Source organism: Phaenicophaeus curvirostris, chromosome 12 (assembly GCF_032191515.1).
Source record: "Phaenicophaeus curvirostris isolate KB17595 chromosome 12, BPBGC_Pcur_1.0, whole genome shotgun sequence".
In the NCBI taxonomy this organism is placed as follows: Eukaryota; Metazoa; Chordata; class Aves; order Cuculiformes; family Cuculidae; genus Phaenicophaeus; species Phaenicophaeus curvirostris.
Window position 1 is genome coordinate 3,439,514 of NC_091403.1, and position 22,407 is coordinate 3,461,920.

Genomic DNA, 22,407 nt, shown 5'->3' on the forward strand with positions numbered 1-22,407 from the left:
CGTCACGGGCGGCGGCGGCGGCGGGTAGGAGCGGGGCCTGCGGGGAGGGGGTGCGGGATCGTACAGCGGCTTGTGGGGGGTGGGGAAGGGAGCTCAAAGATCAGGCAATCCCACCCCCTGCCGCGGGCAGGGACACCTCCCGCTGGGCCAGGGGCGCCGAGCCCCGTCTAGCCTGGCCTGGAGCACCCCCCGGGCTGGGGCAGCCACAGCTTCCCTGGGCAGGCTGGGCCAGGGCCTCATCACCCTCATGGTGAAGAAATTCCGCCTTAGGTCCAGTCTAAATCTGCCCCTCTCCAGTTTAAACCCATTGCCCCTCGTCCTGTCACCACAAGCCTTTGTAAACAGTCCCTCCCCAGCTTGCTTGGAGCCCCTTCAGGCACTGGAAGCTGCTTTAAGATCTCCTCAGAGCCTTCTCCAGGCTGAACAAGCCCAACTCTCTCAGCCTGTCCTCATATGGAAGGTGCTCCTGCCCTCTGATAAGCTTGTAGCCTCTGGACCCGTTCCAACAGCTCCATCACCTTACATTAAGGATTCCAGAACTGGACACAGGACTCCAGGTGAGGTTTCGCAAGAGAGGAACAGAGGGGCAGAATCCCCTCCCTCGCCCTGCTGGCCACTTTTGGTGCAGCCCAGTTTTGTCAACAGTGTTTCTTTATCATCCTTGTTTTTATCTTCTGTTTGTTGTGACAACAAAGATTCTGCTGTGGGAGAGAACAATGAGTTATTACCTGGAGTGACAGGAACTAAACACCACCAGGTCATATCAGTGCCTTGCTATTTATCTTTGTCAAAACACTTAGGTTTTTTTTCATAGAATCATAGAATAGTTTTGAATTGGAAAGGACCTTAAATATCATCTAAGTCCAGCCTCCCTTGCTATCGACTTTTTTAGTCTAGGGAAATCCTCTTTGAAGGAGGAAGAGCGTGGGGGTTTGGTTAGACTGGCATGGTTGTTATTTCTGAGACTCGGATGGATGGGATGTGCTGTCTCATTTATTTTTATACAGATACATGGGATAGCTTGGTATTATGTTAACAACAATACAAGGCTGAGAAAGTGGTTCACACTTCTAATTCCCCTCTCTGAATACACAGAGGTGGAACGCTGAATATAATGGATATTTATTTTGTCTAGACAGAAATTTAAAAGGTGATATCACTGAGAGCATAGGACATTCTCAGACCTAGAGTAAGCCTTGCAGTTTAAGCTGGAGTACAGAACTTGAACTGTAACTTTCTCTTGGAAAACAGTGGCAGTAAAGATTTTTAGAGAGAAGCCAAACCAGTGAACTTGTGGCAAGGTATATATGTGTGTGGGCCTTTTTCTTTTTTTCACTCTTTCCCTTCTAGCTTGGCCTGACATGTAGGAGATGTGGAATATGCTGCTGCATCCTCCCTGCTGTTATTAGACTAGAACTCATTAATAATATCTTGATTCATTATGAAATTTGCAGGCTTTGTGTCTGCTTAATTCCTGCCCAAGACTACTTTTTCTTGTTTTTTAAATTTTATTTTATTTAATAGCTTGCATTCAGGAAGCCAGTGCCGACTGTATCCAGCACCTTTGGGCAGGTGGGAGAATACTGGTTCTTAGTGGGTCTCTAATTTGGTTGTAGAGAACACAAGCTGCTGAAGTTTTTATGAGTAGGTCAGTTAAGGCATTGGGCTCAGACAGATCTTCTGTATTTCAGTGTCCTTCAGGGACTGGATTTGACCTCAGATTTAGTTATGACTGTGTGTTTTATTAATTTTTCACAGAAATAAGCTATTGATTGAAGTTTAGGAGCACTCTACCCAGGTATTTTTTATTGAAGTCTTAGCTGTTTTGCTCTCCTAGAACTAATGAATTACAAAATGCTTTAGTTTTGATAACTATTTACTCATGTATGTTTGTTGAATGCATGTGGAGGAATGCGACCCCTGTAGGCACGCTGTAGTCTGAGACCATCCTTATCTCTTATTTAACAGTTCTACATGTAAACCCCAGTGATTTTTAATTATTCCTTTATTCCATTCTTTTTCTTGTTAGCAGAAATTTCTGTTTTGAAGATTGATCACCTGTATGCAGTTAAATGTGCAATATTAGTATAATATTCTGACTAATTGCAAGATAAGTAACTTCTAACTGAAGACCATTTATCAAAGCCAGCAAGTAATAGAAAATGATGTTCGTTTGTCTGCTTGTTCCTCCCTTTTTTTTTTTTCTTCTCCTTTTAATAATGTTTTTTGATTATGCCACTACCCACATAGTGAGGTCCTGAAGGTTTTGTTTTGGAAGGGAATGAGGCCACGGTTGTGTGTTCAGTAGAACTGTTTTTACGCAGCACTCAATTATGTGCGAGTCTGTGATCTGGATGGAGCGGGAGGACACGGTGGCATTTGTGTTGAGTTAGCCAGGGCCCATGATGCAACGCTGAGGGAGCCAGAGGAAGACAGATGTTGCAAAGTCCAGCACAGAGTCTGCTGTTAAAACCTGCCCTTTCAAAATCTACAAGTGTGCTTGTGTCAACAGATTTTTTAAAATTTTTTTTCTCTGTTGAAGAATTTGCGTTAAGTGACCTCATTGTTTTTCATCTAGCACTGAGATGCAGTAAAACTGGAATTGCCATGTTATGAAACCACAGCCTGGGTGTCTTCCACAGGGGGGATCAGACACGCTAGCAAGGACTGGGTAGCTGCCTGTACTGTGTTTGCCCCAAACTGTGTTTTTTGTGGTTATTCAAAGGGCTTGGTTTTCAGTGACAGTAAATTTGTTGTTCTTTTGATTGCTCTACCCACCAAACTGTAGAATAATAAAACAGGAATATTGTTATGCTGAAGAGAATTCTTAAAAGATAATTTCATATCACCAGTGCTGGTTTTGCTACATAGCCAGTGGTGTTTCTGGTAGGTGGCAAGTTCTCCTGCTGGTAGTTACCTTCCTCTGGAAGGGCTGCTGCTGCTGCTGAATGTCTGTTCAAATTCAAAATGATGATAGCAAGTAGATGATTTTGTCTTGTGAGACCTGTGCAACACAGTCTTTGCCACTTGGGCATTTGTTATTTTCATGATTAAAGAAGTTTGATTAAAAAAAAAAAATTATTTAAGAAAAAATCATCATTGAATACAGTATGGTTTTAAACAAAAGAGCCCCCCTTTCTCACCCCCAGCTCTGATGCTCCCTAGCTGAGACTCCAAGAGAAGCACAAATAAAGGAAGAAAAAGGGAAATAGCTGTATTCAAAATAGGGCTTTATAATAAATGGAAATTCAGTTTCTCTACAAGTTTGACAGCCAAGTTTGTTAGCAAGTATTTTTGCTTTATAAATTGTGTTTGTGATTGTCACTATTGCCTTTTGTACAGGGAAACCCCAAGTATATTAGTGGAAGCTGATGAGGAAAAAGTGTTAGGAAAACATATGGTAACATAATGCTGGGATAGGAGACTGTATTTTGTAAGAAACTGAAACAGAATTGGAAGTTTCCTATTTTGGTGTGCAAAATTGTAGCCGCACTGGTATATTTAGGTCTTCTAACTCAAGACTTGTGCATATTTTCTGTGTTGACAAACTGGGAGTAAAGATAGGATTGATAATAAAGTAGGAAATAAGTAAATGTAAACAAAAAGGTGCTTTTCTCTGTGTTCTTACTGGAAGTAACCAGGTGTGGGAAATAAAGCAAGTGTCTGAAGTTTGCAGAACTGTCTGCTGAACCGTGTTTTCTTTTGCTGTTTTATTCCATTGGATGCATAATGTAACATAATTGATTGGAAGAAGTTCTATTTTTGAGAATTTTTCCCCTCAAGATTATCACAAATTTTGTTTTAACAATTTGATATTTTTTTAAGGAACAATAAATACATTAAATTACTTTTAAAAGTCTTTCTTGTAGTTAAGAGCTTTTAAAAAATTATCTGAATGTGTGACGATAATGAATACTATGTGTTCTTGGTGAAGGAGAAAAAAGGAGAGGCAGCTGCAACTGGACAGCTCTTTTCTGAAAATAACTACCGAAGTCATCCAGTAGTGTTGCAACTAGTCACATTTGCACTTCAGGGTTTTTTTTCATTCTGTTTTTGCACTCTCCAAGCTCTCTCAAGAATTTTCTTCTGAATCAGTATATTTGAAAGTACTTGAAAGGAATGAAACAAACCTGAAACATTGTTTTGCTAAGTAGTTGAAGAATATTAGTTCCAGAAGATCCTGATTTGTGTCTTCTCAAAAAAACACACAGTGCATCCTTGAATCAACTGTAGTTCCTGTGCATGAAACAATTCAGAAATGACTTCACGTAGTGAAATATGTCTTACATTTTGTTTGTAGCATAATTGTTTAAATTTGATTATTGATTTACTGGCTAGCCTTGTCTGTGTGGTTTCAGCTAGTCTAAGAGCTTTGTGACTGGCTAAAATAGGTATGAACCTAGCAAAGACATATCTGCTTGAAGTATAAAAAAGATAATAGGATATATGTGCAAAGGAATATGTTTTCTTTCTAAACTTCTAATCTGTTTTTTTTTAATTCCAGAATAATTCTTTGTGAGATAGTGCAGTGTCCTGTAACATCATGATTTGGATTCTTCTGTTTTCTTTATTTATTGTTTTCAAGAAAGGAGTGAAATTACGTATCTTGCATGTTAAAAGAATCAACTTTTACTTGCAGGGTGCTTTGGAAATGTCTGAAAATTCCAGTGACAGTGATTCATCTTGTGGCTGGACTGTCATCAATCACGAGGTACCCAGTCTCAAATTATTAAAGTTCTGTCAGTTTAAGACTATATATGTGCAGTAAAATGTTATTTCAACTTTGCAGTGTTTGTTTTGTGTGGATCTTGCATATCAATGGAGAATATGAGAGACTTAGAAATAACAAAACATAAAACTACTGTTTAAAAACGTGTATCCTTTACTATAGCTGCTAGAGACTTTTCCACAAAGGTTTTACTTTGAAGAATTGCTGGAATTTTAGTGAGATGCTCTCCTCTGTTCCATCTTTCCTGGAAACACTGATGTTCTATGTGACTTGTCTGTTGTTGCTAATGTTTCTTTTTTTCCTTCCAAATACACCTGCCCCTGCCCCCCGACCCACCCCCACCCCCCAAAAAAAAATTGAGAATAATGAGCAGGAAAAATAACTCATGCAGAAGGGAATGATTCCATGATTTCCCCAAGTCTTTTCTACCACTAAGGTATCTGATACTGCCTTCAACCGTTGCCATTTAGGAACAGCCCTCTGTCCTCACATTATGTCTGTCTTATTATGAAAAAAATAAGATGGAGACAAGTTTATGCTCAAAGGCTAGAAGAAGGCATTTTCAAAGCTCATGCAAATGCTCTAGTTTGTGCAAAACCAACTGCTTTTGTTCCTGACTAGAAACAGTCTCTGTCTCTGAATTATGCCTCTGAGCTCAGGACGCTGAAGGCTGGCACAAGGACCTCTGAGATGCACTGCCTCTAATCTTTGTATTGCCTCACTCTCCTTACAGAAGGCAGTCTGAGAATGACATGCATAGACTGATTTGGTCTTATTTGTATGATTTAAAAAACTTCCATGTGAGTGGAGTGCTTCTCTGCGCTTAGAGAGAAAGGTATGGGATGTTTAGAGGGCGTGGGCTCTCCAGAAACCAACAGTGCTGCAAAGAAATCCCTTGGAGAGCGTTGTGTTACAGAAAGTATGTAATTATATATTCCATACCCAATATGCCTAATTACTCTGGAGGAATCACAGAATCACAGAATAACCAGGTTGGAAGAGACCCACCGGATCACCGAGTCCAACCGTTCCTACCAAACACTAAACCATATCCCTCAGCACCTCGTCCACCCGTGCCTTAAACACCTCCAGGGAAGGTGACTCAACCACCTCCCTGAGGTTGAGGAAGCTGCAGTGAGTAAAGAAATGCCAGTGTTTTGTTGTAATAGGTTTGTTGGGAAATGAAGGTGGTGGCGGAGCAGGGTGGCTCTCCTTACATCTGTCCTGTAAGGTCAAGAATAAGAAGTACAGCCTTTTTGGAGCTTAAAATAATTAGTGAGGTCTTGCCATACTTACCCTGGCAGGGTCTTGAAAACTGTAGCAGTCTGAAAGGCTTGGAGGTGGTAAGAAATTCTTCAGTGACAATTTGCCTAATGGAAAAAAAAAACAACCCAAAACATTCACTTAGTTGTTTCCACTGGCTTACATGACTGCACTGCCGTACAAATTCCTCCTTCATGAGGTGCCAGCATCCAGGTTATTTCTACATATTTTATGCCTTGCACTCTCCTGCTTGAACAACAGGACCAAGGAAAGCCTGAATTCCAACATGAATTGCAAGGAATTTGTGCTAAAAGCTACTGTAAGTCCCTGGAAAACACAAAAGATACAGTGCACAGGCTGCTGGACTTTGCAGGTCACTAGTAAAAAGGATTGAGAAGCTGGCTGCAACAGTTGGGTTACTCAGCTGTGAACTGCAGGCTTTATTGTCATACTTGGGATGGTTATTTTACACTGTAAGTGAAAAAGAATTATGCAGTCTAAATAAGTTGACATAAGATTATAGGAAGGCAGGGATTTCTGTAGCCAAGGCAGAAGTGTAGAGATTCTTTTTGTTCCCAGTTATTCTTCTCTGATTAAAAGAAACAAAATTATTCTGTTCAGGTTGGGAAAAGAGCTCCCATTATTAGTGTTCTTCTCGCAAGACAGTTTTGAATCTGAGTGTGAAGGAAGTAGAATGAAGGTGATGGCTTGACAATCTTTCACACACTTGTTATCCAGGGAAGAGATGACGTGTGGACCGTATACTTCATGGAAATGAAATGATTTGGGTATTTAGGAAAGGGGTAGAGCTAAGCAATAGACAAATTTGGAATACTGTAATATTGCATTCTCACTTTTATTGCGGCATGTATTGATGATAACACAACAGAATCAGTTTTGTATTTGTTTTGCCATTCACAAAGGCCGAGTTAAGTGGAGCAAGAAGTGGCAATTGGCCAGATTGTGACTGCAGAGAGCGGGCAGCTGTGTGCACCGAGCTCAGTGTCTGCTTTGAACAGAGATGTGATGCTGTGTATCGTTGGATTTCTCCTAAGAAAGGACTTGCTAATTTTGCGTAGGAGTGTAGGAAGAGGAGGGCAGTATCCCTTGTCGCCCTCTTTACTGTTTGTGGAATGGAAGGGTGATGGAGCTCTAGCAACAGATGAAGTGAATCGGAGGGCTTGGACATCCCCACCAGGCAGCGCGTGTTTATAAAAGGATGACTTGACTTGTACTCGGCCAGCCCAGTCTCTTGGGATTTTAGCTAAAATGTTAACCTGTTTTAAGCTTTATTTCTGATGTTTGCCTTGTTGTGGAGCCCTGAGCAGGCTAAACTTTTGTTTTTCTTCTTCAGAACTTAAGAAAGGAAAGTACTGGTTCTATTACACCCGAAAACTACTGTCACCTAATAAAACTATATCCCTATCTATAAAACCCAGCCAAGCCAAAACTCCTAAATCATTCTATATTTTCTTTCCTGTGATTTCAGTCGGATTTTAATGTTACTTGTAATTGAGTGGCCAATTTCTGCAAAACATTTGAAATAAAAGTTGTGACACTTTATAGTCAAAAGAAAAAATACAAAGTGTTTGCCAAATTCCTGGGGCAGTTAACTTTTAAAGCATTTTAAAAAGAATATAACTTTGTAATGCGATGGTATCTTATGCAACTCTTTTTGCAGTATCCAGCCTTCCTGAAGTAGGGTCTCCTGTTAAAAACAGAAGCATGCATGTTTGCCTTGAGTCCTGAAATGAGGCATCTGGGGGAGCTGATCTGGAAGTGCTACTGCTGCTGTAATTTCACACCTACTGTTGCAAAAATAACTGTCTCTGTTTACAAAAACAGTTCAAGTTATTTATGGATCAGAGTGACTTAGTATTTTTCAGTTATGTTTTGTGTGTTTATAGTTTTCTAATAACCTGACTTCTGTTCCATCAGTTCTTCTGAACAAAAATGACAATATAGAGATTAAATATTTAGAGTTGTTGAACATATCGTTTGCCTTCAGTGCCCTGCAGTCTCCCAGTGTTCTTTATCTTCTGTTCCTGTCTTGCTCTGAGGTTGTTGCTGACTGGCAGCTGACTAATAGCTAAGGCTCCTTTCTGGATTAAAGACAGAAATCCAATTTAAAGATTGTATAAATGTGTGTTTTATTGGTGTTGGAGATGTACTATTAAAACAGCCATTCAAATTTACTGACAGGAACTCAGACAGAGTAGAGTTATACATATCTTTTTCCTGGTAGAAGTGCCTACTAAAATTCGTGGTGGTACTCTTGAACTTCCATTTTGGGTGGGGTGTGTTTATTTCCATACAATACGTGGACATGTGTGCAAGAATTAGATCCCATGGTTAAAACTCATTTGCCAACCTCCTCTGTTTCTCTAAATTCTATTTAAGAAATATCAGTTGTTTCCTGCTAGTTAATTGGTTGGTATTTCTCTGCCTTTTCGTTGCTGAAAATCTTCTTCAGTTTTAAAGATTATTATCCTTCTCTTCTGTTTTAATTATTAACGATCTGTTTTCTTTGTAACCCTTTCTGTCTGTTTTACTGATGGAAACCCCAATAACTGTAATGTTTGTTTAAAACTCTTCAACTCCAGGGTTCTGACATAGAGACAGTGAATTCAGAAAATGGAAGCACAAATGATAACCAGGAGTTTGTTTCAGAAGAATACGTTTCTTTGCAAGAAGAGGAGCAACCAGTTGATTTGCAAGGTAAGATATTAAAACAGGAGCAGTTCCATGAGATGAGTATTGTATCCATTGTAGTATTGGCTCAAAATTAGTATTTTTAATAGAGTTTTTATACTTTGGATGCTTTCTGTAACACTGATGAAGCAAGGGGCCTTTGACAGAGGCCTAAAGTCATGAACTTTATGAAAGTAGGGTTTTTTCTAAGTAGAGGAAATTAGTAGAATGTCTTTCATTTTGTCGATAGTTTAGATGTGTTATAGAATAGTGTGTTTGTAGAATCATAGAATGGTAGAGTCACCAGGTTGGAAAAGACCCACAAAATTTAATACTCAATTTGTTAATACTGGTATGAGAACACAGATGTGACAGGTTCAGTGTGCAGTTGACTAAACCTGAGCTTGTCCATATTTTCAAATTCATAACCTCTCCTTGTAGAAGCAGGACTTGACACTCAACCTGCAATGAGTATCTGGAAAATACTTTAATTATCCTAGCATACAAAGGTACTGTGGTATCAATTTACAGTATAGTGTTGTTTTTTATCTAATGGTGCTTTTCATTTATAGGTTACTTGCATTATGATCAGTATGAGTGTTTTGTAGCGATTAAGGCATGGACCCTGTCGATGAGGCAACAAGCAAGAGCAACTTTATTGAGAGGATGCAAACCTTGCATAGTGCTTCTATATCCAATAACAGTGAATTTCCACTTGTGAGAATCCCACAGCACAGCGATAGAGTGCAACCCCCTATTTTCCACAGATGTGCCCCTTATCTTAAGGTTTTCTATCTAGTGCATTCTTTTGTTTATTAACTCACGGGTCTTAATAAAGATTCCAAGGTCTTAACAAGCTAGCAAGCATGAGAACGTTGGCTGTTTGTTCTGTGTTTGCTGCTAATATTGTGTATTGTATTTTTAGAAAACCTTCCCTGTGATGAATAGATACTAGAGATCTGTAACAATTATAATATTTTAATATTATATGGAATAATTATTGTATATTATTTTAGGGCATAATTTGTGGTTACTAGTTTTAATCCTATTTTTTTTGTTGGTTTTTTTTTTTTATATAGCTCAGAGCAACAGTGACGGAGAGATACCAGTGGTAGATAATACTCTCTCTGCTTTTGAGGAAACCCAGGCAGTTCCAGAGGTAAATTGTGTTGTGTTATTCAGAAGCTGCTCTAAGCCCCGTCTGACAATGCCAAGCAATGTTTTGAAGGCATTAAAATAAAAATACTGATTTTTAATATCCTTTTTCTAAGCATTAAGAATTTAAGGTTTTAAAATTACGTTTTATGTATATCAATAATTTTTAATCTGTCCATTTCCATAGGGAAGGAATGAAAAAATCCCTGATGATGTGTCATGCATTGGAACTGTTAGTGATGATTCTGACATTATTACACTTGAAGCTCCAAAACCAGAAGAAACTCAAAGTCAGGAGGAAGCTCCAGCTGATGGTGAAGAAGCTCAAAGTTCAGAGGATTTTAACATGGGTTCCTCCTCTAGCAGCCAATATGCATTTTCCCATCTAGAAACTGGTAAGAGCAATAAATTACCAAGCAGCTCTGTGCAAAATGTCAAGTCTTTGCTTGGGGAACCTTCATTGTGTGGAGAAGGAAAAAAAAATTGGTCTTGAGTACACATCCAAGTATTTGTAGTCTCTAGGATGACTTTAGTTGCCCAAACTCTAAAACTTTGTCCAAATATATATCTGCAATCCTTTGATTTGAAAATGTTCTCTCCCATTAAGGACTGACTATTTCACATAGAAAGTAAATTTCTACCATATTTTGGAGAATTAAAATTACTTTTAGTTCACAGAATAATGGTAGGTCTTCTCTTGACATTTTCTTTGGCTTCTACAGAGTTGGTGTAAATAACCAGTAACTGGGAGAGAATTGTTTGGGGTTTTTTTTTTTGTGACTGATAGCTTGACTACAAAACCTTTTTGCTTACCTTCATACTACACAGAATACATATTTTTTTAAAGATGCTCCCGGTACTTGGCAGAAATTTGCAATGTACAATATCTGGGAGGAAGAATATGAATATTTAGCCTATTGAAAACAAAAAAAAACCCCAACAAACCAAAACAAAAAGCCCCTTACTGTAGTGTTGCTCTTCTCTAGTTCCGCAGTCTTTTTTCTTAATTCTGTTTGATTGCTTATTTGTAATCTGTTCTGTTCTTTCTGTTCTCTACAACACATCTGTGTACTGATTTTTGCCTTTTAAAGTAAGTTTATTATAAGAGCAGGATTTTTCTTAAAGCACTGTTTTATCTTAGAAGTAGAATAAAGCATTGTTAAATGATCATGTGTCTGTATAGTATCCACTGAAATCAGAAAATGACAGTTTAGCATCTAATTATGACCAGCAGTGGTTCTTAACAAAGCTGTTGCCTTCTTTAAGCCTTCAGAATGACTTAGCTTAATTTTAAATTCAAAATTTAGTTGATTTTTCTCTTTTTCTTTCTGGGTTGAGTTTTAAAATGCTTTTTTATTTCCTCCTCTGTTTTTGTATGCAAAAGTCAGGTGGCTGGAGAAGCTGAGGAAGATTCCTGATTGTGTAAGGGGATGGGGAAATGAGGTGAAAGAGCATGTGTCTCGCAGTCTTCCTTTCCAAGGTGGTGTGATTAAATTTGATCAGCTTGTGTAAAGCTGATTGCTTCTGGCTTGCATGGAGTGTTCTTAGAATTATCAGTAGCAATCTGACTTGATCTTATAGCAGTGATATTCTGAACAGATGCTGAAAGCCAGTCTTCACTGAAGAATTTGGCTAAGCTGCCTGTGTTTTATTTGCTTTTTTGAAAAATGTTGAACTTGGATATAAATTTGGAATGGGCATCAGTAAGCTTATCGCGGTACCTTGTAAGAGGTACGCTTGACTGTTTAAATGAATGACTCTTGGTGGATTCCAACTTGATGTGTGAGTGGCAAAAAGAATTTCTTCCTTCTAACTTAAGCTGATTTCAGCATGGTCTTTAATGCTGTACGCTCGATTGACCGAGTGTTACGGAAATGTCTGGAGTACTTTGCATTTATTAATGCCAAAGTTTTAGCTGTCAAAATTTTCATGCCATTTTTTGGCAGTGGTAATATTTACCATCCACTTCTTCTGAATTTTCTGTTGTGTTGGAAAAGGAAGAGCTTCACATTTTCCTAATGCAGATACTAAAACATTCTACAAGGATTTTCTGCCACTTTTACTTGCCAACCAGTCCCTATTTAGGCTCTTTTCACCATGCAAACAAAAACGTTTTAATATTGGTTTGTGAATGAAGTTCAGTAGCAGAAATGCTCTTATACTGAAACAAACTGCATCTAGGCTTGAGTTGTGTGCACAGAAATGCTGAAGTCGCGTTCTTAAGTGACGTCGTTTCTTCGTCTGGTTTCAAAATCATAGCAAAATCTAGCAGAAGCTAGAATTTTGGACTCCTGTCGTGGTCACTCTGTTTCATTTATACTCCTTTTCATCCTACGAATGTTAGAGTACAGCTTTTTACTGAACTCTCACAGCAGCTGTAAGGTCATTCTTGCTTGGAAGCGTCATGCTGTTGACAGCTTGCCATTAAGTGCTTATGAGTGGCACTAAGGGCCTTACAGCTTTTTCTCTCGGCTTTCTGATTATCTGGGTTTGTGGGTTTTTTTTTTATTTACTAATCTTTGCTGTCCAGTGTGCATCAAAGAATTTCCCATTTGGCTAGAAGCAGCTTGTATTTAACCACATTTATATTCTGTATGCCTAAGCTCTCGTGGTGAAGAAATTTTTGCTAATCATTTCTTGATTCTCTATCTTTTCCTTTTAAAAAAAGAATTTTTAACTTTGGACATCAGGCATTCTTTGCACAACATCCAGCATAAACTATCACATTGAGAATTTTTATTTTATTAATTTTCCCTTAAGACAAATGCCAAATACACTTTGCATAAATATGATGGGTTTTGGTACCCAAACTGACTTTTAAAGCAGCAATTCATGCATTTTAAAAGCTGTTCTATGTTGCTTTTCAGTGTTTTCGTCTCAGGCTAGCAATGATGAATCAAGTAGTGATGAAACTAGCAATCAGTCCAGTCCCACAGTACGAAAACGTCGCGCTAAGAAGAGGCTGATCTCTAGCTCTGAGGCTGAAGGTGAATCACCTGCTGAACCAGAGTCCGAACCTCCTGGAGAAGAGCAGCACAAACGCCAGTTCAGTAGCGGCCTTAACAGATGCATCATCCTAGCGCTGGTGATCGCAATCAGCATGGGCTTTGGACACTTCTATGGTGAGTTGATACAAAACAAAATATATAGAATCAACACCTTGCATAACAAATGCCATTTTATAGTGACTTCAATTTTTTTTTATTTTCTTTGTTCTCTGCAAACAATCTAAAATGAGAAAAAGCAACTGTATGGATAATACCCAGAGGCCCTCAGTGGTGCAATCGCATCTATCATACACTGCTTCAGAATTGAACTAAATAAAAATCAATTAATTTGTAGTTACCCTTCCAGATAGAAATTTGTTGCAGTTCTGATAATGCAGTGTGTACCCTTCATTTTTAATTTTTTTTAAAAATCAATCTGTGGTGGTTGCTTCCCATTCCTAACAGCATTCCCAGAGCTATCTCAGGCTTTTGGTCCATATGTACTCATCTAGTTAATGAAAGAGCAAGGGCTATTTTTTACAGGAGTACATAGCATTGATATTTTTCTCTCCCTGATAGAGAAAATATGCTGGAGTTCTTGCAGTTCTAGAGTGGTTTAGGAAATCTGGGGTATCCACAGCTTTTCTGTGTTCAGTGCATTGCGTAAAGTTAAGCATTACACAGATTGTTACTACATTTAACAAACCAGCTGAACTCATTCCAGATCTAGATCTACAGAGCACAGTCCTGATCTTCTAAGATCCATGTGCTCTGATAAAAATCATAGAGGGCATTTACTTTTAATAGTATTTTTTCTTTAGTTTTAATTTTATATGTAAAGAAGACTTGTGATTCAGTTTGAGACTGCAAATATGATCCTAACCGGATTTGATTTTGATGGTCATTCAGTATCAAAATTTTTACCTTTATTTTGAGTTTTTTAACTAGTTTTCACTCAACCCTGATTATTTTGATTTTGTTTTTTTTTTTATTTTGTTATTTTTTTCTTAGGTAAACCTGAAGGTAAGAGTCATGAGTGATGTGTTGTGGATGCTGTGCTTGCAGTCAGATTTACTTTTTAAATTGTGTTTGTGTAGGCGTACGCACACAGTCATACACGTATGCATACTTATATTAAAAAATAATCATGTTTGAAGAATTCCTAGTGTGTGCAGGATTGTTGGAATTACTAACATAGTCATATAAAATACTTCCTGTTTAGTAGCTGCAGCTAGTATTTGGCATAAAAAGTGATTGACTAGAGCAGATGAGGTCTCCCAGGAGAGGAGCAGAGGGGCAGAATCCCCTCCCTCCCTGCTGGCCGCGTTGCTTTTGATGCAGCCCAGGACACGGTTGGTCTTCTGGGCTGCAAGCACACACTGCTGGCTCATGTCGAGCTTCTCATCAACTATCCTTCTAAAGAACTTTGAGATCTTATGGACAAGAAATACATTTTGGAGTGTACTCAGCGCCATATCTTTATTAAGGGATTCACTTTGACTTCTTCGTTCCTTGCATCTGTGCCTGTCATCGCTGTTGATGGAAGTGGCAGCATTCTCAGCAGAAAGACAGCAACTCTGTGTGCTGTTAGCTTTGCTTCTTCGAGAGAAAGTTCTTCATGGTTATGCAATAACTCATCTTCTGCCACTAGAAAGGAAATCACACCCTGCTCTACATCTTCCTATTTTTGTTTTGGTATATATTTTTTTTATGTTAACACAAACCTGGAAAGAGAAATCCGTCTCCCTAGAGGACTACTTTGCATTTTTGAAATTCAACTTGGGAGGAATGTTTCCCACAGCAGTCTTTTCATGCGAGGATTATTGTTATGTAAGAGAACTGGAAAGGGTTACTTGGTAAGAAATTACTCTTTTTTGGAAGGGTTGGTATCAGGATAGTCAGCTAGAGCTCCAGGACCTCTGTAAGACTTTTTAAGATGTAGAAAGCAACTAGGATTAGGTTTAATCAGCAACTCTATCCTAATCAGTATTAAACTGAGTGAGCTGGCCTTACGATGCTCTAGGAAGGGGATCTTAAAAGCGAGCAAGCTTTCCAGGAAAACGGGTGACTAGAAAAGCTGAAGTTAGCAAGCCCTTGCCAGAAGACTGGCTCTTTACGGACATTCAGATATTTGAATTTTTTCTTTAACTACAATCTGCAAAAGGGAGTATTGCTGTAATGCTCGGGATTTGGATGGATTAAAGAATCTGAAGGATACTGTGACTTTAGGTATCAGCTGGAAACATACCAGTTACTGAAGGATAGTACCTCACTATGTGCATTTTCAATGTCTTTTCTACCCTTCCTGCGTGGCTAGATATCATTTCTGCTTGCTGTATCTAAACTGTTATTATGATAAAGGTGATATTATTATGATAAAGGTGAAACAGTGTTTTCAGTGGTTTTCTCTCATTCAGGTTCCCCTTGACAGAGGAACCCTTTACACTAAATGATAATTTTTCAGAGGCAGCCTTCAGCTTCTTAGGATCAACGGGCTTCTTCAAAAGTATATATAAAATATAAATATGAAAACTAAATTTACTATCAGTATACACTTACGCAAGGATCTGTGCTTCTAGTAAGTGTTTATTAGGACTCTGCAAACTTATGATCATTGGTGTAAGCTTTCCCTGAGCTGAACTGAACTATTGTGATGCAGCTTGGTTTAATAGAACACTGCTTTTAAGTTCATACTTGACCATACATGAAATAGAAATTGAGAGCACAAAAAATGCTCAATGTAATGGTATTTATAGAATTTCTTATGTTTAATCCTTCTGCCTCTAAGTACAGAAATAGAACTCTGCATATGCTGCCTTGGATTTGAAAGAAGTACCTAAAACTTGCTGTTGTTGTCTGCTGTAGAGTCAATTCAAAGGAATCTTAAAAGCAAATAAATAAAGGCTACATCAGTTTCAGGAATTACAAAACGTGTATAGGTAGGAAAGTACCACTAAGGCAGTTTTACTTGATGGAAGAAATTGGTGGCTAGTATAACAAAGATTTTTTTTTTTCAGGAAAGTAGTGTTTGTCAGCCTTGAAAGATAGGATATTTGCTTACTCTTCACCCCTCAGTCATGGGTGAGAATGACAAGAACAGGGCCAGCAAATACTTCCTCCTTTGTGAACAAGGTGTAATAATTGAGTTCCTGCAGGGAAGTTTAAATACTGTGCTAATATTCCCTCACTTGTGTAACTCTACTTAACACTAAAAGTTGTAGTGCTGAAATGAGTAATGCATGGACTAATGGTCTTCCTGTTATTCTGGTTGACTTACATGATACTAAAAAAATGACAGAGTTGTCACACACGTCCTTCCCTGCATAACTTTTGATTTGTATCTTATTTGTACATAATGTTCAAAGATTCTTTGGTTTGTTACCATCAAAAAAAGACAGCACAATAGTGAATTTTTGGATCTGTTTGAGAAATTGTTTAAGGTTGGAAGAAACAAAATCAGCATGTGACAATCTGGTTTTATAATCTTAGTTTTATTACAGCTAAACTGTTACTAGTAAGTACTGGGAAAAAATGCAAGGTAGGAATGTTTTTGAGTTTGCAGAGCAAATGGAAGATGATGTTGAGGTTTGTCTGTTCCTTTAACTACTCGGTGTAAGTCAGACCCTCAAAAGAAAGGTTTTTATCTTTGTAGGTACAATACAGATCCAGAAACGTCAGCAGCTGGTGACAAAGACGCGTGAATTCAGAGATATGAAGGATGACCTTTACCAGTGCCAACAAGAGCAGGGAGATAGAGTGCATTCTAAAGTGGGGGTAGGTATGAGTTTTGCTGGAAGCCATTGGCTTATGCTGTCATTATGTGTGTAATTTACGTAAAAAATTAACTTATCACACAAATACGTTACATTTCTTTCTTTGGTAAGTTCTTTCCAAGAATGTTATTTGTTTTTTCCCTTGAATTCTTGACAAGGATTTTGTATTTTGATCAAATTTGTTACTGGAATGTGTTTAAACATACTGGTTTTTATCTATGTAGTCGAGGAGTTCTCTGGACACAGAGACTGTCTCTGTCCCTATGACATAATGCCAGGTTGTCATTAGGGAAGAGAACTTAAGTAGAACATGTAGGTTCAACTTGTAACAGGTTTTTACCAGCAAGTTTTATGAATTTGCTTTCTAAATTGTTGATGGCTATTAATTTTTTAAATACTTAATGCGTACTTTTTGATTTTTACTGTTAAACCATTCAGAGAGAAGATCAGGGAATGCTTTGTGTGTGCATGTCTTTCTTGGGACGTTTTCTTGTATGTTGCTGATAGCAGCACTTATACATAATTAAATATATTTATTTCTAGAGTTTAAGGATGCCAGAAAACTAGGAGGTTCTTTTGTGTTAACATACAGTTACACACACATTTTCAGCAACAAATTTGGTTCAAAATCAGTTCCTGAATTTCTGTCCCAACTGTTGAATTCCCTTGCTTCTGCTGATATACTTGAGTTTGTAATCTCTAAGCCCAGTTTGCTGAAGGTAAATCAACAGCAAAAAGGCACCTTTTAATTTCCTTTTAAGCTGTTAGAATTCATGTGCCCATTTTACTGTCCTTCAGCTAGTTAAACAAATACAAGCGAGGGGGAAATGACCTCTGGTTGGAAGGGGAAGCCTCTCACACTGTCTTTGTTGCCAAGGAAGTGTTTGTGTATGTATCCGAGATAAACAAACGAGCTCTATTTTTGTGTCTTGTTGCAGCATGTGTCAGTGCATCCAAAATGACAAGTAAACTCTTCCTGGGCTACCTTGGTCTTTCATCTTCCTAGCTGAAGGTGTAACAATTCTAATTAGAGTATTTTTGCTTATTTTCTGTTCTTTTGTATTAGTCGCTGAAGGGAGATCTTGCCACATGTTTGACCTCTACTGAGGTGGAGAAGAAGTCCTTTGAATCTCAGAAAAAAAGTCTTGCTGCAGAAAATCAGCACTTAAGAGAATCTCTAGAGAAGGAAGAAAAAGCTTTGGCCTCACTCCAGGAAGAGTTAAGGAAGTTAAGACAACAAATTAGAAACTTAGAAGATAAAGGTACTAGCACTGAGTCTATTGTAATGGAAAATCAAAAACTGCGGGAACATTTGGAAGAGGAAAAGCAAAGAAACTACAACTTTCTTAGGCAAAAAGAAACACTCTTTGCAGAGGCACAGATGTTAAGGAGAGAACTGGACAAAGAACGTCATGTTACGGAAGCTCTGAAGAAAGAACTGGAACAGCTAAGTTCTCGTCGAGCACCTGACAGTATTAATGATGATGATATATTAACAGAAAATCAAGAAATAGAAACTCTGCGAGGAAGACTGGTAGAACTAGAAAAAAAGCTAAACTTTGAGCAACAACGCTCTGACTTATGGGAGAAGTTATATGTTGAAGTGAAAGACCAAACTGAAAAACAAGAAATGAATGAAAAGGGACAAAAGAAAGGTGCTAAAGGGCAGAGTAAGACTAAAAAGAAATCGAAGGAAACATTTTTTGGATCAGTTAAAGAAACTTTTGATGCTATGAAGAATTCTACAAAAGAGTTTGTAAGACACCATAAAGAAAAGATTAAGCAGGCTAAAGAAGCAGTGAAAGAAAACCTGAAAAAATTCTCTGATTCTGTGAAGTCTACATTCAGGCACTTCAAAGATACCACAAAAAACATCTTTGATGAAAAGGAGAAGAGGTCAAATGATAAAAGACACGAGGCAAACAAGAAAGCTCGAACTTTTTACCGAGAACATAACTCCTATGATAATCTGAAGCACGTGCATTACAGGGGACCTAACATGCCAAAAGAATTCAAAGATGGAAGAAAACATCAGTTCACAACATTTGAAAAAGAGACCGATTCACAGAAACACCTCAATGATCCTTTATGTAATAAAAAACATCAGTCTGTCCTAAAGGGCTGCTCTGGTATTTTTGAATGTGCTCATCAAGAATTCTTTAGTCTCTTTAACAGAGTATCGGATCCTATCAAGGTGGATGAATTTAATCGGATAATGAGAAAGTATTTGCAACAAGTCGTACATAACTTTCATCACTGGAGAGAGCTAGAAAATTTCATTAATAAGTTTTTTCATAATGGGGTGTTTATACATGACCAGATGCTGTTCACTGATTTTGTTAATGATGTCAAGGATTACCTGGAAGATATGAAGGAATACCAAAACAATAACGAAAAGGTTTTTGAGGATTTGGACAAATACATCTACAGATACTACTTTCATTATGATAATTCACCCCAATATGGACCCAGGTTTGTTTCCATGTTTCCTGAACTTGTTAACACAATGAAGTAGTTTTAAAGAGAACTAGTGTCCTTATTCTGACAGGTGGTCATGCTTTCCTCAGGGTCTATAAAGTTTTTATTTTTATAGAGCAGAATGTAATAGAATAAATGAAAAATGGATCTAATCCTCGCTCGTGCATCAGAGTAGGGATAATCAAACAGCTGTTTACCTGGCTTTATTCTAAGAACAACTCCAGGCAAGCAGCTGCAGAATGTTTTTATTTTAGAAAGGATTTATTTTAAATATATCATCTTACTGATGATTTAAACAAATAAAATAACGTGCCCTCATTTTGCTTAGAAGAGAAAGGACTACTTAATACTAATTTTGTTTTCTTTTCAGTCAACCTCAGCATGTTAAAAGCTGTTCTTGACAATGTAGTTATCTCTAAAAGCATTTTGAAACATGTGCTTTCGTAAGAGTAGTAATAAGCTTTTGTTTACTCCTTGCAGTCGACCTAAAAGGCCTTCTTTTACACAAACTGAAAATTCCAGACATGAAAAACAAGCTCAGAAGTACCACCACCGTAATAAAAGAGAAGGTAAATGGCATAAACATGGTCGCACTAATGGAAGACACATGGCAAATCTTGAAATAGAGTTGGGGCAGTTACCCTTTGATCCAAAATATTGAGTAATTTATGGTAAAAGTAAGAATTCACATCCTTTCTGGAAACGAATTGTTTTTCAACAAAGCAACACGATGCAAATTTTTTTCTCTAAGTAATTTGATTTTTACACATTTTTGTTAAAAGGCAGAAGTCAAGCTTTTCTGTACTGTTGCTTTAACTGTTCTTTGGAAGTGGTGACGATAATTTGGGTGCCAGCAGTGTTGTTGCAGAAATTAGGCATGCAATGACTTACGTGTGAAAAATATGCTTAATTGCATTCCATTAATGTAGTTCAGGCTTGAGGCATGCATAATGTACCAATAATTAACTCCAATGTTTGATATACTAACTTCATCTCATCCTTCAAAAAATAGGTCTACATTATGGTAATGTATTCATTAGTGTTCTGTAATCTTATACTTGCTTCTTGTCTTTGGAGGGGGGTTCAAGAGCCTGTTGAATTGTGAAGAATTTGCTGTGCTGCGTTCTAATCAGCTTGCTGATGTAAGCATTTGAAATGTCTTGCATATCTGCATATTGTAGAAGAAAAATAAAGAGACATTGTGGGTAAAATTCTTTATTTATAGAACAAACCTAGTGTAGTTGTACAGTTCTATAAAAATGATCCAGTCTCCTTGGACTTCTTATTGTTCAAGTATTCACATGGTAACTTTGGCCTTGCTGATGTTTTCTAGTGTTGTAAAGTAGGTCATCACCCCCACCTTGCCCCACTGCTCCTGAAGTGGTCTTCAGGAAGAGCTTTAGGTGCTTCCAGGCAGCCACTGGCTCCCTACTCAGACTTCCCCTTTGACTTACCCAATTTCCGTCTCTCTAGTTCTCCTTTCTGCAGCACAAGATCTTCTAAGCATAGTACTGCTATGCAAAACTCATCTCATTAGGTCTTAAGGCTAGAAACTTATCTTCAGGTATGATTCATTTCAGTTTTTTTTCCTGTAGATGTAAATGTGGCATCCAACTCGTCCTTGAGGTACATGAGTGTGAAAGATGGTGGCTGTTTTCTCATAGCCTCTTAAAGATAGAAATGATGATATTTCCTGGAAATGAACATACATTAGTTTCAAAAAAGCAGAAAGCATAGTTGGGAGCAGCAGAAGAATGTTTGAAAACCGTCCTGTAGTAGTTTTATCCTTTATTTTAGGAAAGACTGCTAGAAAAAGAGGTACTGATCCTGTCTGATCGTGTCCAGAGCGGATATTCACCAGGCACCCTCGTTTGAGTTCGTGGACTTCAAAAACAATTGAGAGGAAAAAGAGGCATTTTTGCTTGTGATCGGTGCTTAATTATAACTGTAGGGTTCTGGGAAGAGATTGTGTGTTTGTCTAGAGAATTCCATAAAATATTACTTTTTCACATGTAGAATTAGCAAAGAGGACAGAGCATACACCAATGTCAAGCATATATCACTGGAATGGTTTCTGTACTATATTATGGACTAGAGGGTTCAATTTTAATTTAAGCTGTGTTTTAAAAAGTTGTGGACAATTTTCAAAAACCTTAACAATAACTCTCCCCTAATTTATTTTGTAACTTGACCTCAGAACTAGTTTGTTTCATCTTGCAGTTACCATACCTGTTCTAGCACACTGAAGAAGATCAAGTGACTGGGTAATAATGTGTCATTGTAAAACTCCTTATTAAGCCATCCAAGTGGATTAGAATAAAATGCATCCGCTTCATCAATGTAGCTCTTATTTCCAGTGAGGTCTGGGGGACACTGAAGGAATCTCATCTTTAGAGGACAGTGAACATGACTAAGGAGAGAAACAAAACAAACGCTTCAGGATGAACTGACCAATATAAAAGATTTTAAATGACTCATCACTTAAAGATACCTCAGTCAAACCCAAAACAGAATATTTAGTTTTTCCCCCCAGAGTCATATTTTTTCCCTGAAGAAAGCGAAAGTAGGAGTGGATTCAGCTCCAAACTGCTGTGACTTCATCAGCAGTTCATGGAAAGCAGATCTATCTTGATAAAAATACCACCCTCTTAACATCAGTTTCTTAAAATGATACTTTTCCATATCAGTTTCAGATTTGTATCTGCTTAAATGTTTTGTTGACTTGCCAGGATCTATTGCAAGCTTTTTGGAATACTGACCTTAGTCATTATATGTTGTAATTACACTTCTTTACTCTATCAGCAGAAGTAAAGGTAAAATTAATGCAGCAGGACTTACCTCCAGAATAGGCAAGACTTGCTGCATATCCTCATACAAAGCTATTTTACAAAAACTGAATAAAGCTTCGAGGCTGAATTTCATTCTGTAGCAGAAGCATTTGGCAAATTCTATTCATACTGTATTAACAGTATGAAAAATCACAACTCTTCATGTAAGCCCTTATCCATCTCAATTTATTAAGCTTAGGGGAAAAAACATATTAAAATCCATACACTTAAGCAGAAATCAATGTGCACTTAACTGTTCTAATACCTGTAAAATGGAGTAGAGTGGCACGGCATCAGGATGACGACAGAAGCTTGTGACTGATAAGAGCTATTACAGAGTTGCTGTAAGTGACTCATGACATCAAGAGAGCCTCGCTGGTGAATCAAGCCTGTATACAGCGCTGGAAGTAAGTTTGATAAAAGCAGGAAACTTCCTACAGATTTCCTCCATGCTTTCAGGTGTTTCAAAGAAAATCCTGTAGAAACATTTCAGTAAGTTTTAG

At 37.8% G+C, this 22,407-nt stretch overlaps 1 protein-coding gene across 6 annotated transcripts in view; it reads left to right on the top strand.

The window, feature by feature from the left end:
- The window catches only part of CCPG1 (cell cycle progression 1), a 24,296-nt gene continuing 1,889 nt past the window's right edge, over positions 1–22,407 (top strand). Inside the window, exons 1-12 of one of the 6 annotated variants that reach the window (XM_069867081.1) lie at positions 1–24; positions 4,640–4,711; positions 8,596–8,710; positions 9,763–9,842; positions 10,026–10,233; positions 11,223–11,318; positions 12,706–12,960; positions 13,837–13,848; positions 16,478–16,599; positions 17,665–19,070; positions 19,557–19,645; positions 20,874–22,381. In XM_069867081.1, the coding sequence (XP_069723182.1) occupies positions 4,652–4,711; positions 8,596–8,710; positions 9,763–9,842; positions 10,026–10,233; positions 11,223–11,318; positions 12,706–12,960; positions 13,837–13,848; positions 16,478–16,599; positions 17,665–19,070; positions 19,557–19,645; positions 20,874–20,911 (2,481 nt within the window). In that variant the 5' untranslated portion in view covers positions 1–24; positions 4,640–4,651 and the 3' untranslated portion in view covers positions 20,912–22,381. Of the gene's footprint in view, positions 25–4,639; positions 4,712–8,595; positions 8,711–9,762; positions 9,843–10,025; positions 10,234–11,222; positions 11,319–12,705; positions 12,961–13,836; positions 13,849–16,477; positions 16,600–17,664; positions 19,071–19,556; positions 20,308–20,873; positions 22,382–22,407 lie in introns of those variants that run through there. The other 5 variants (XM_069867078.1, XM_069867082.1, XM_069867079.1 and 2 more) reach the window with 5 other exon arrangements.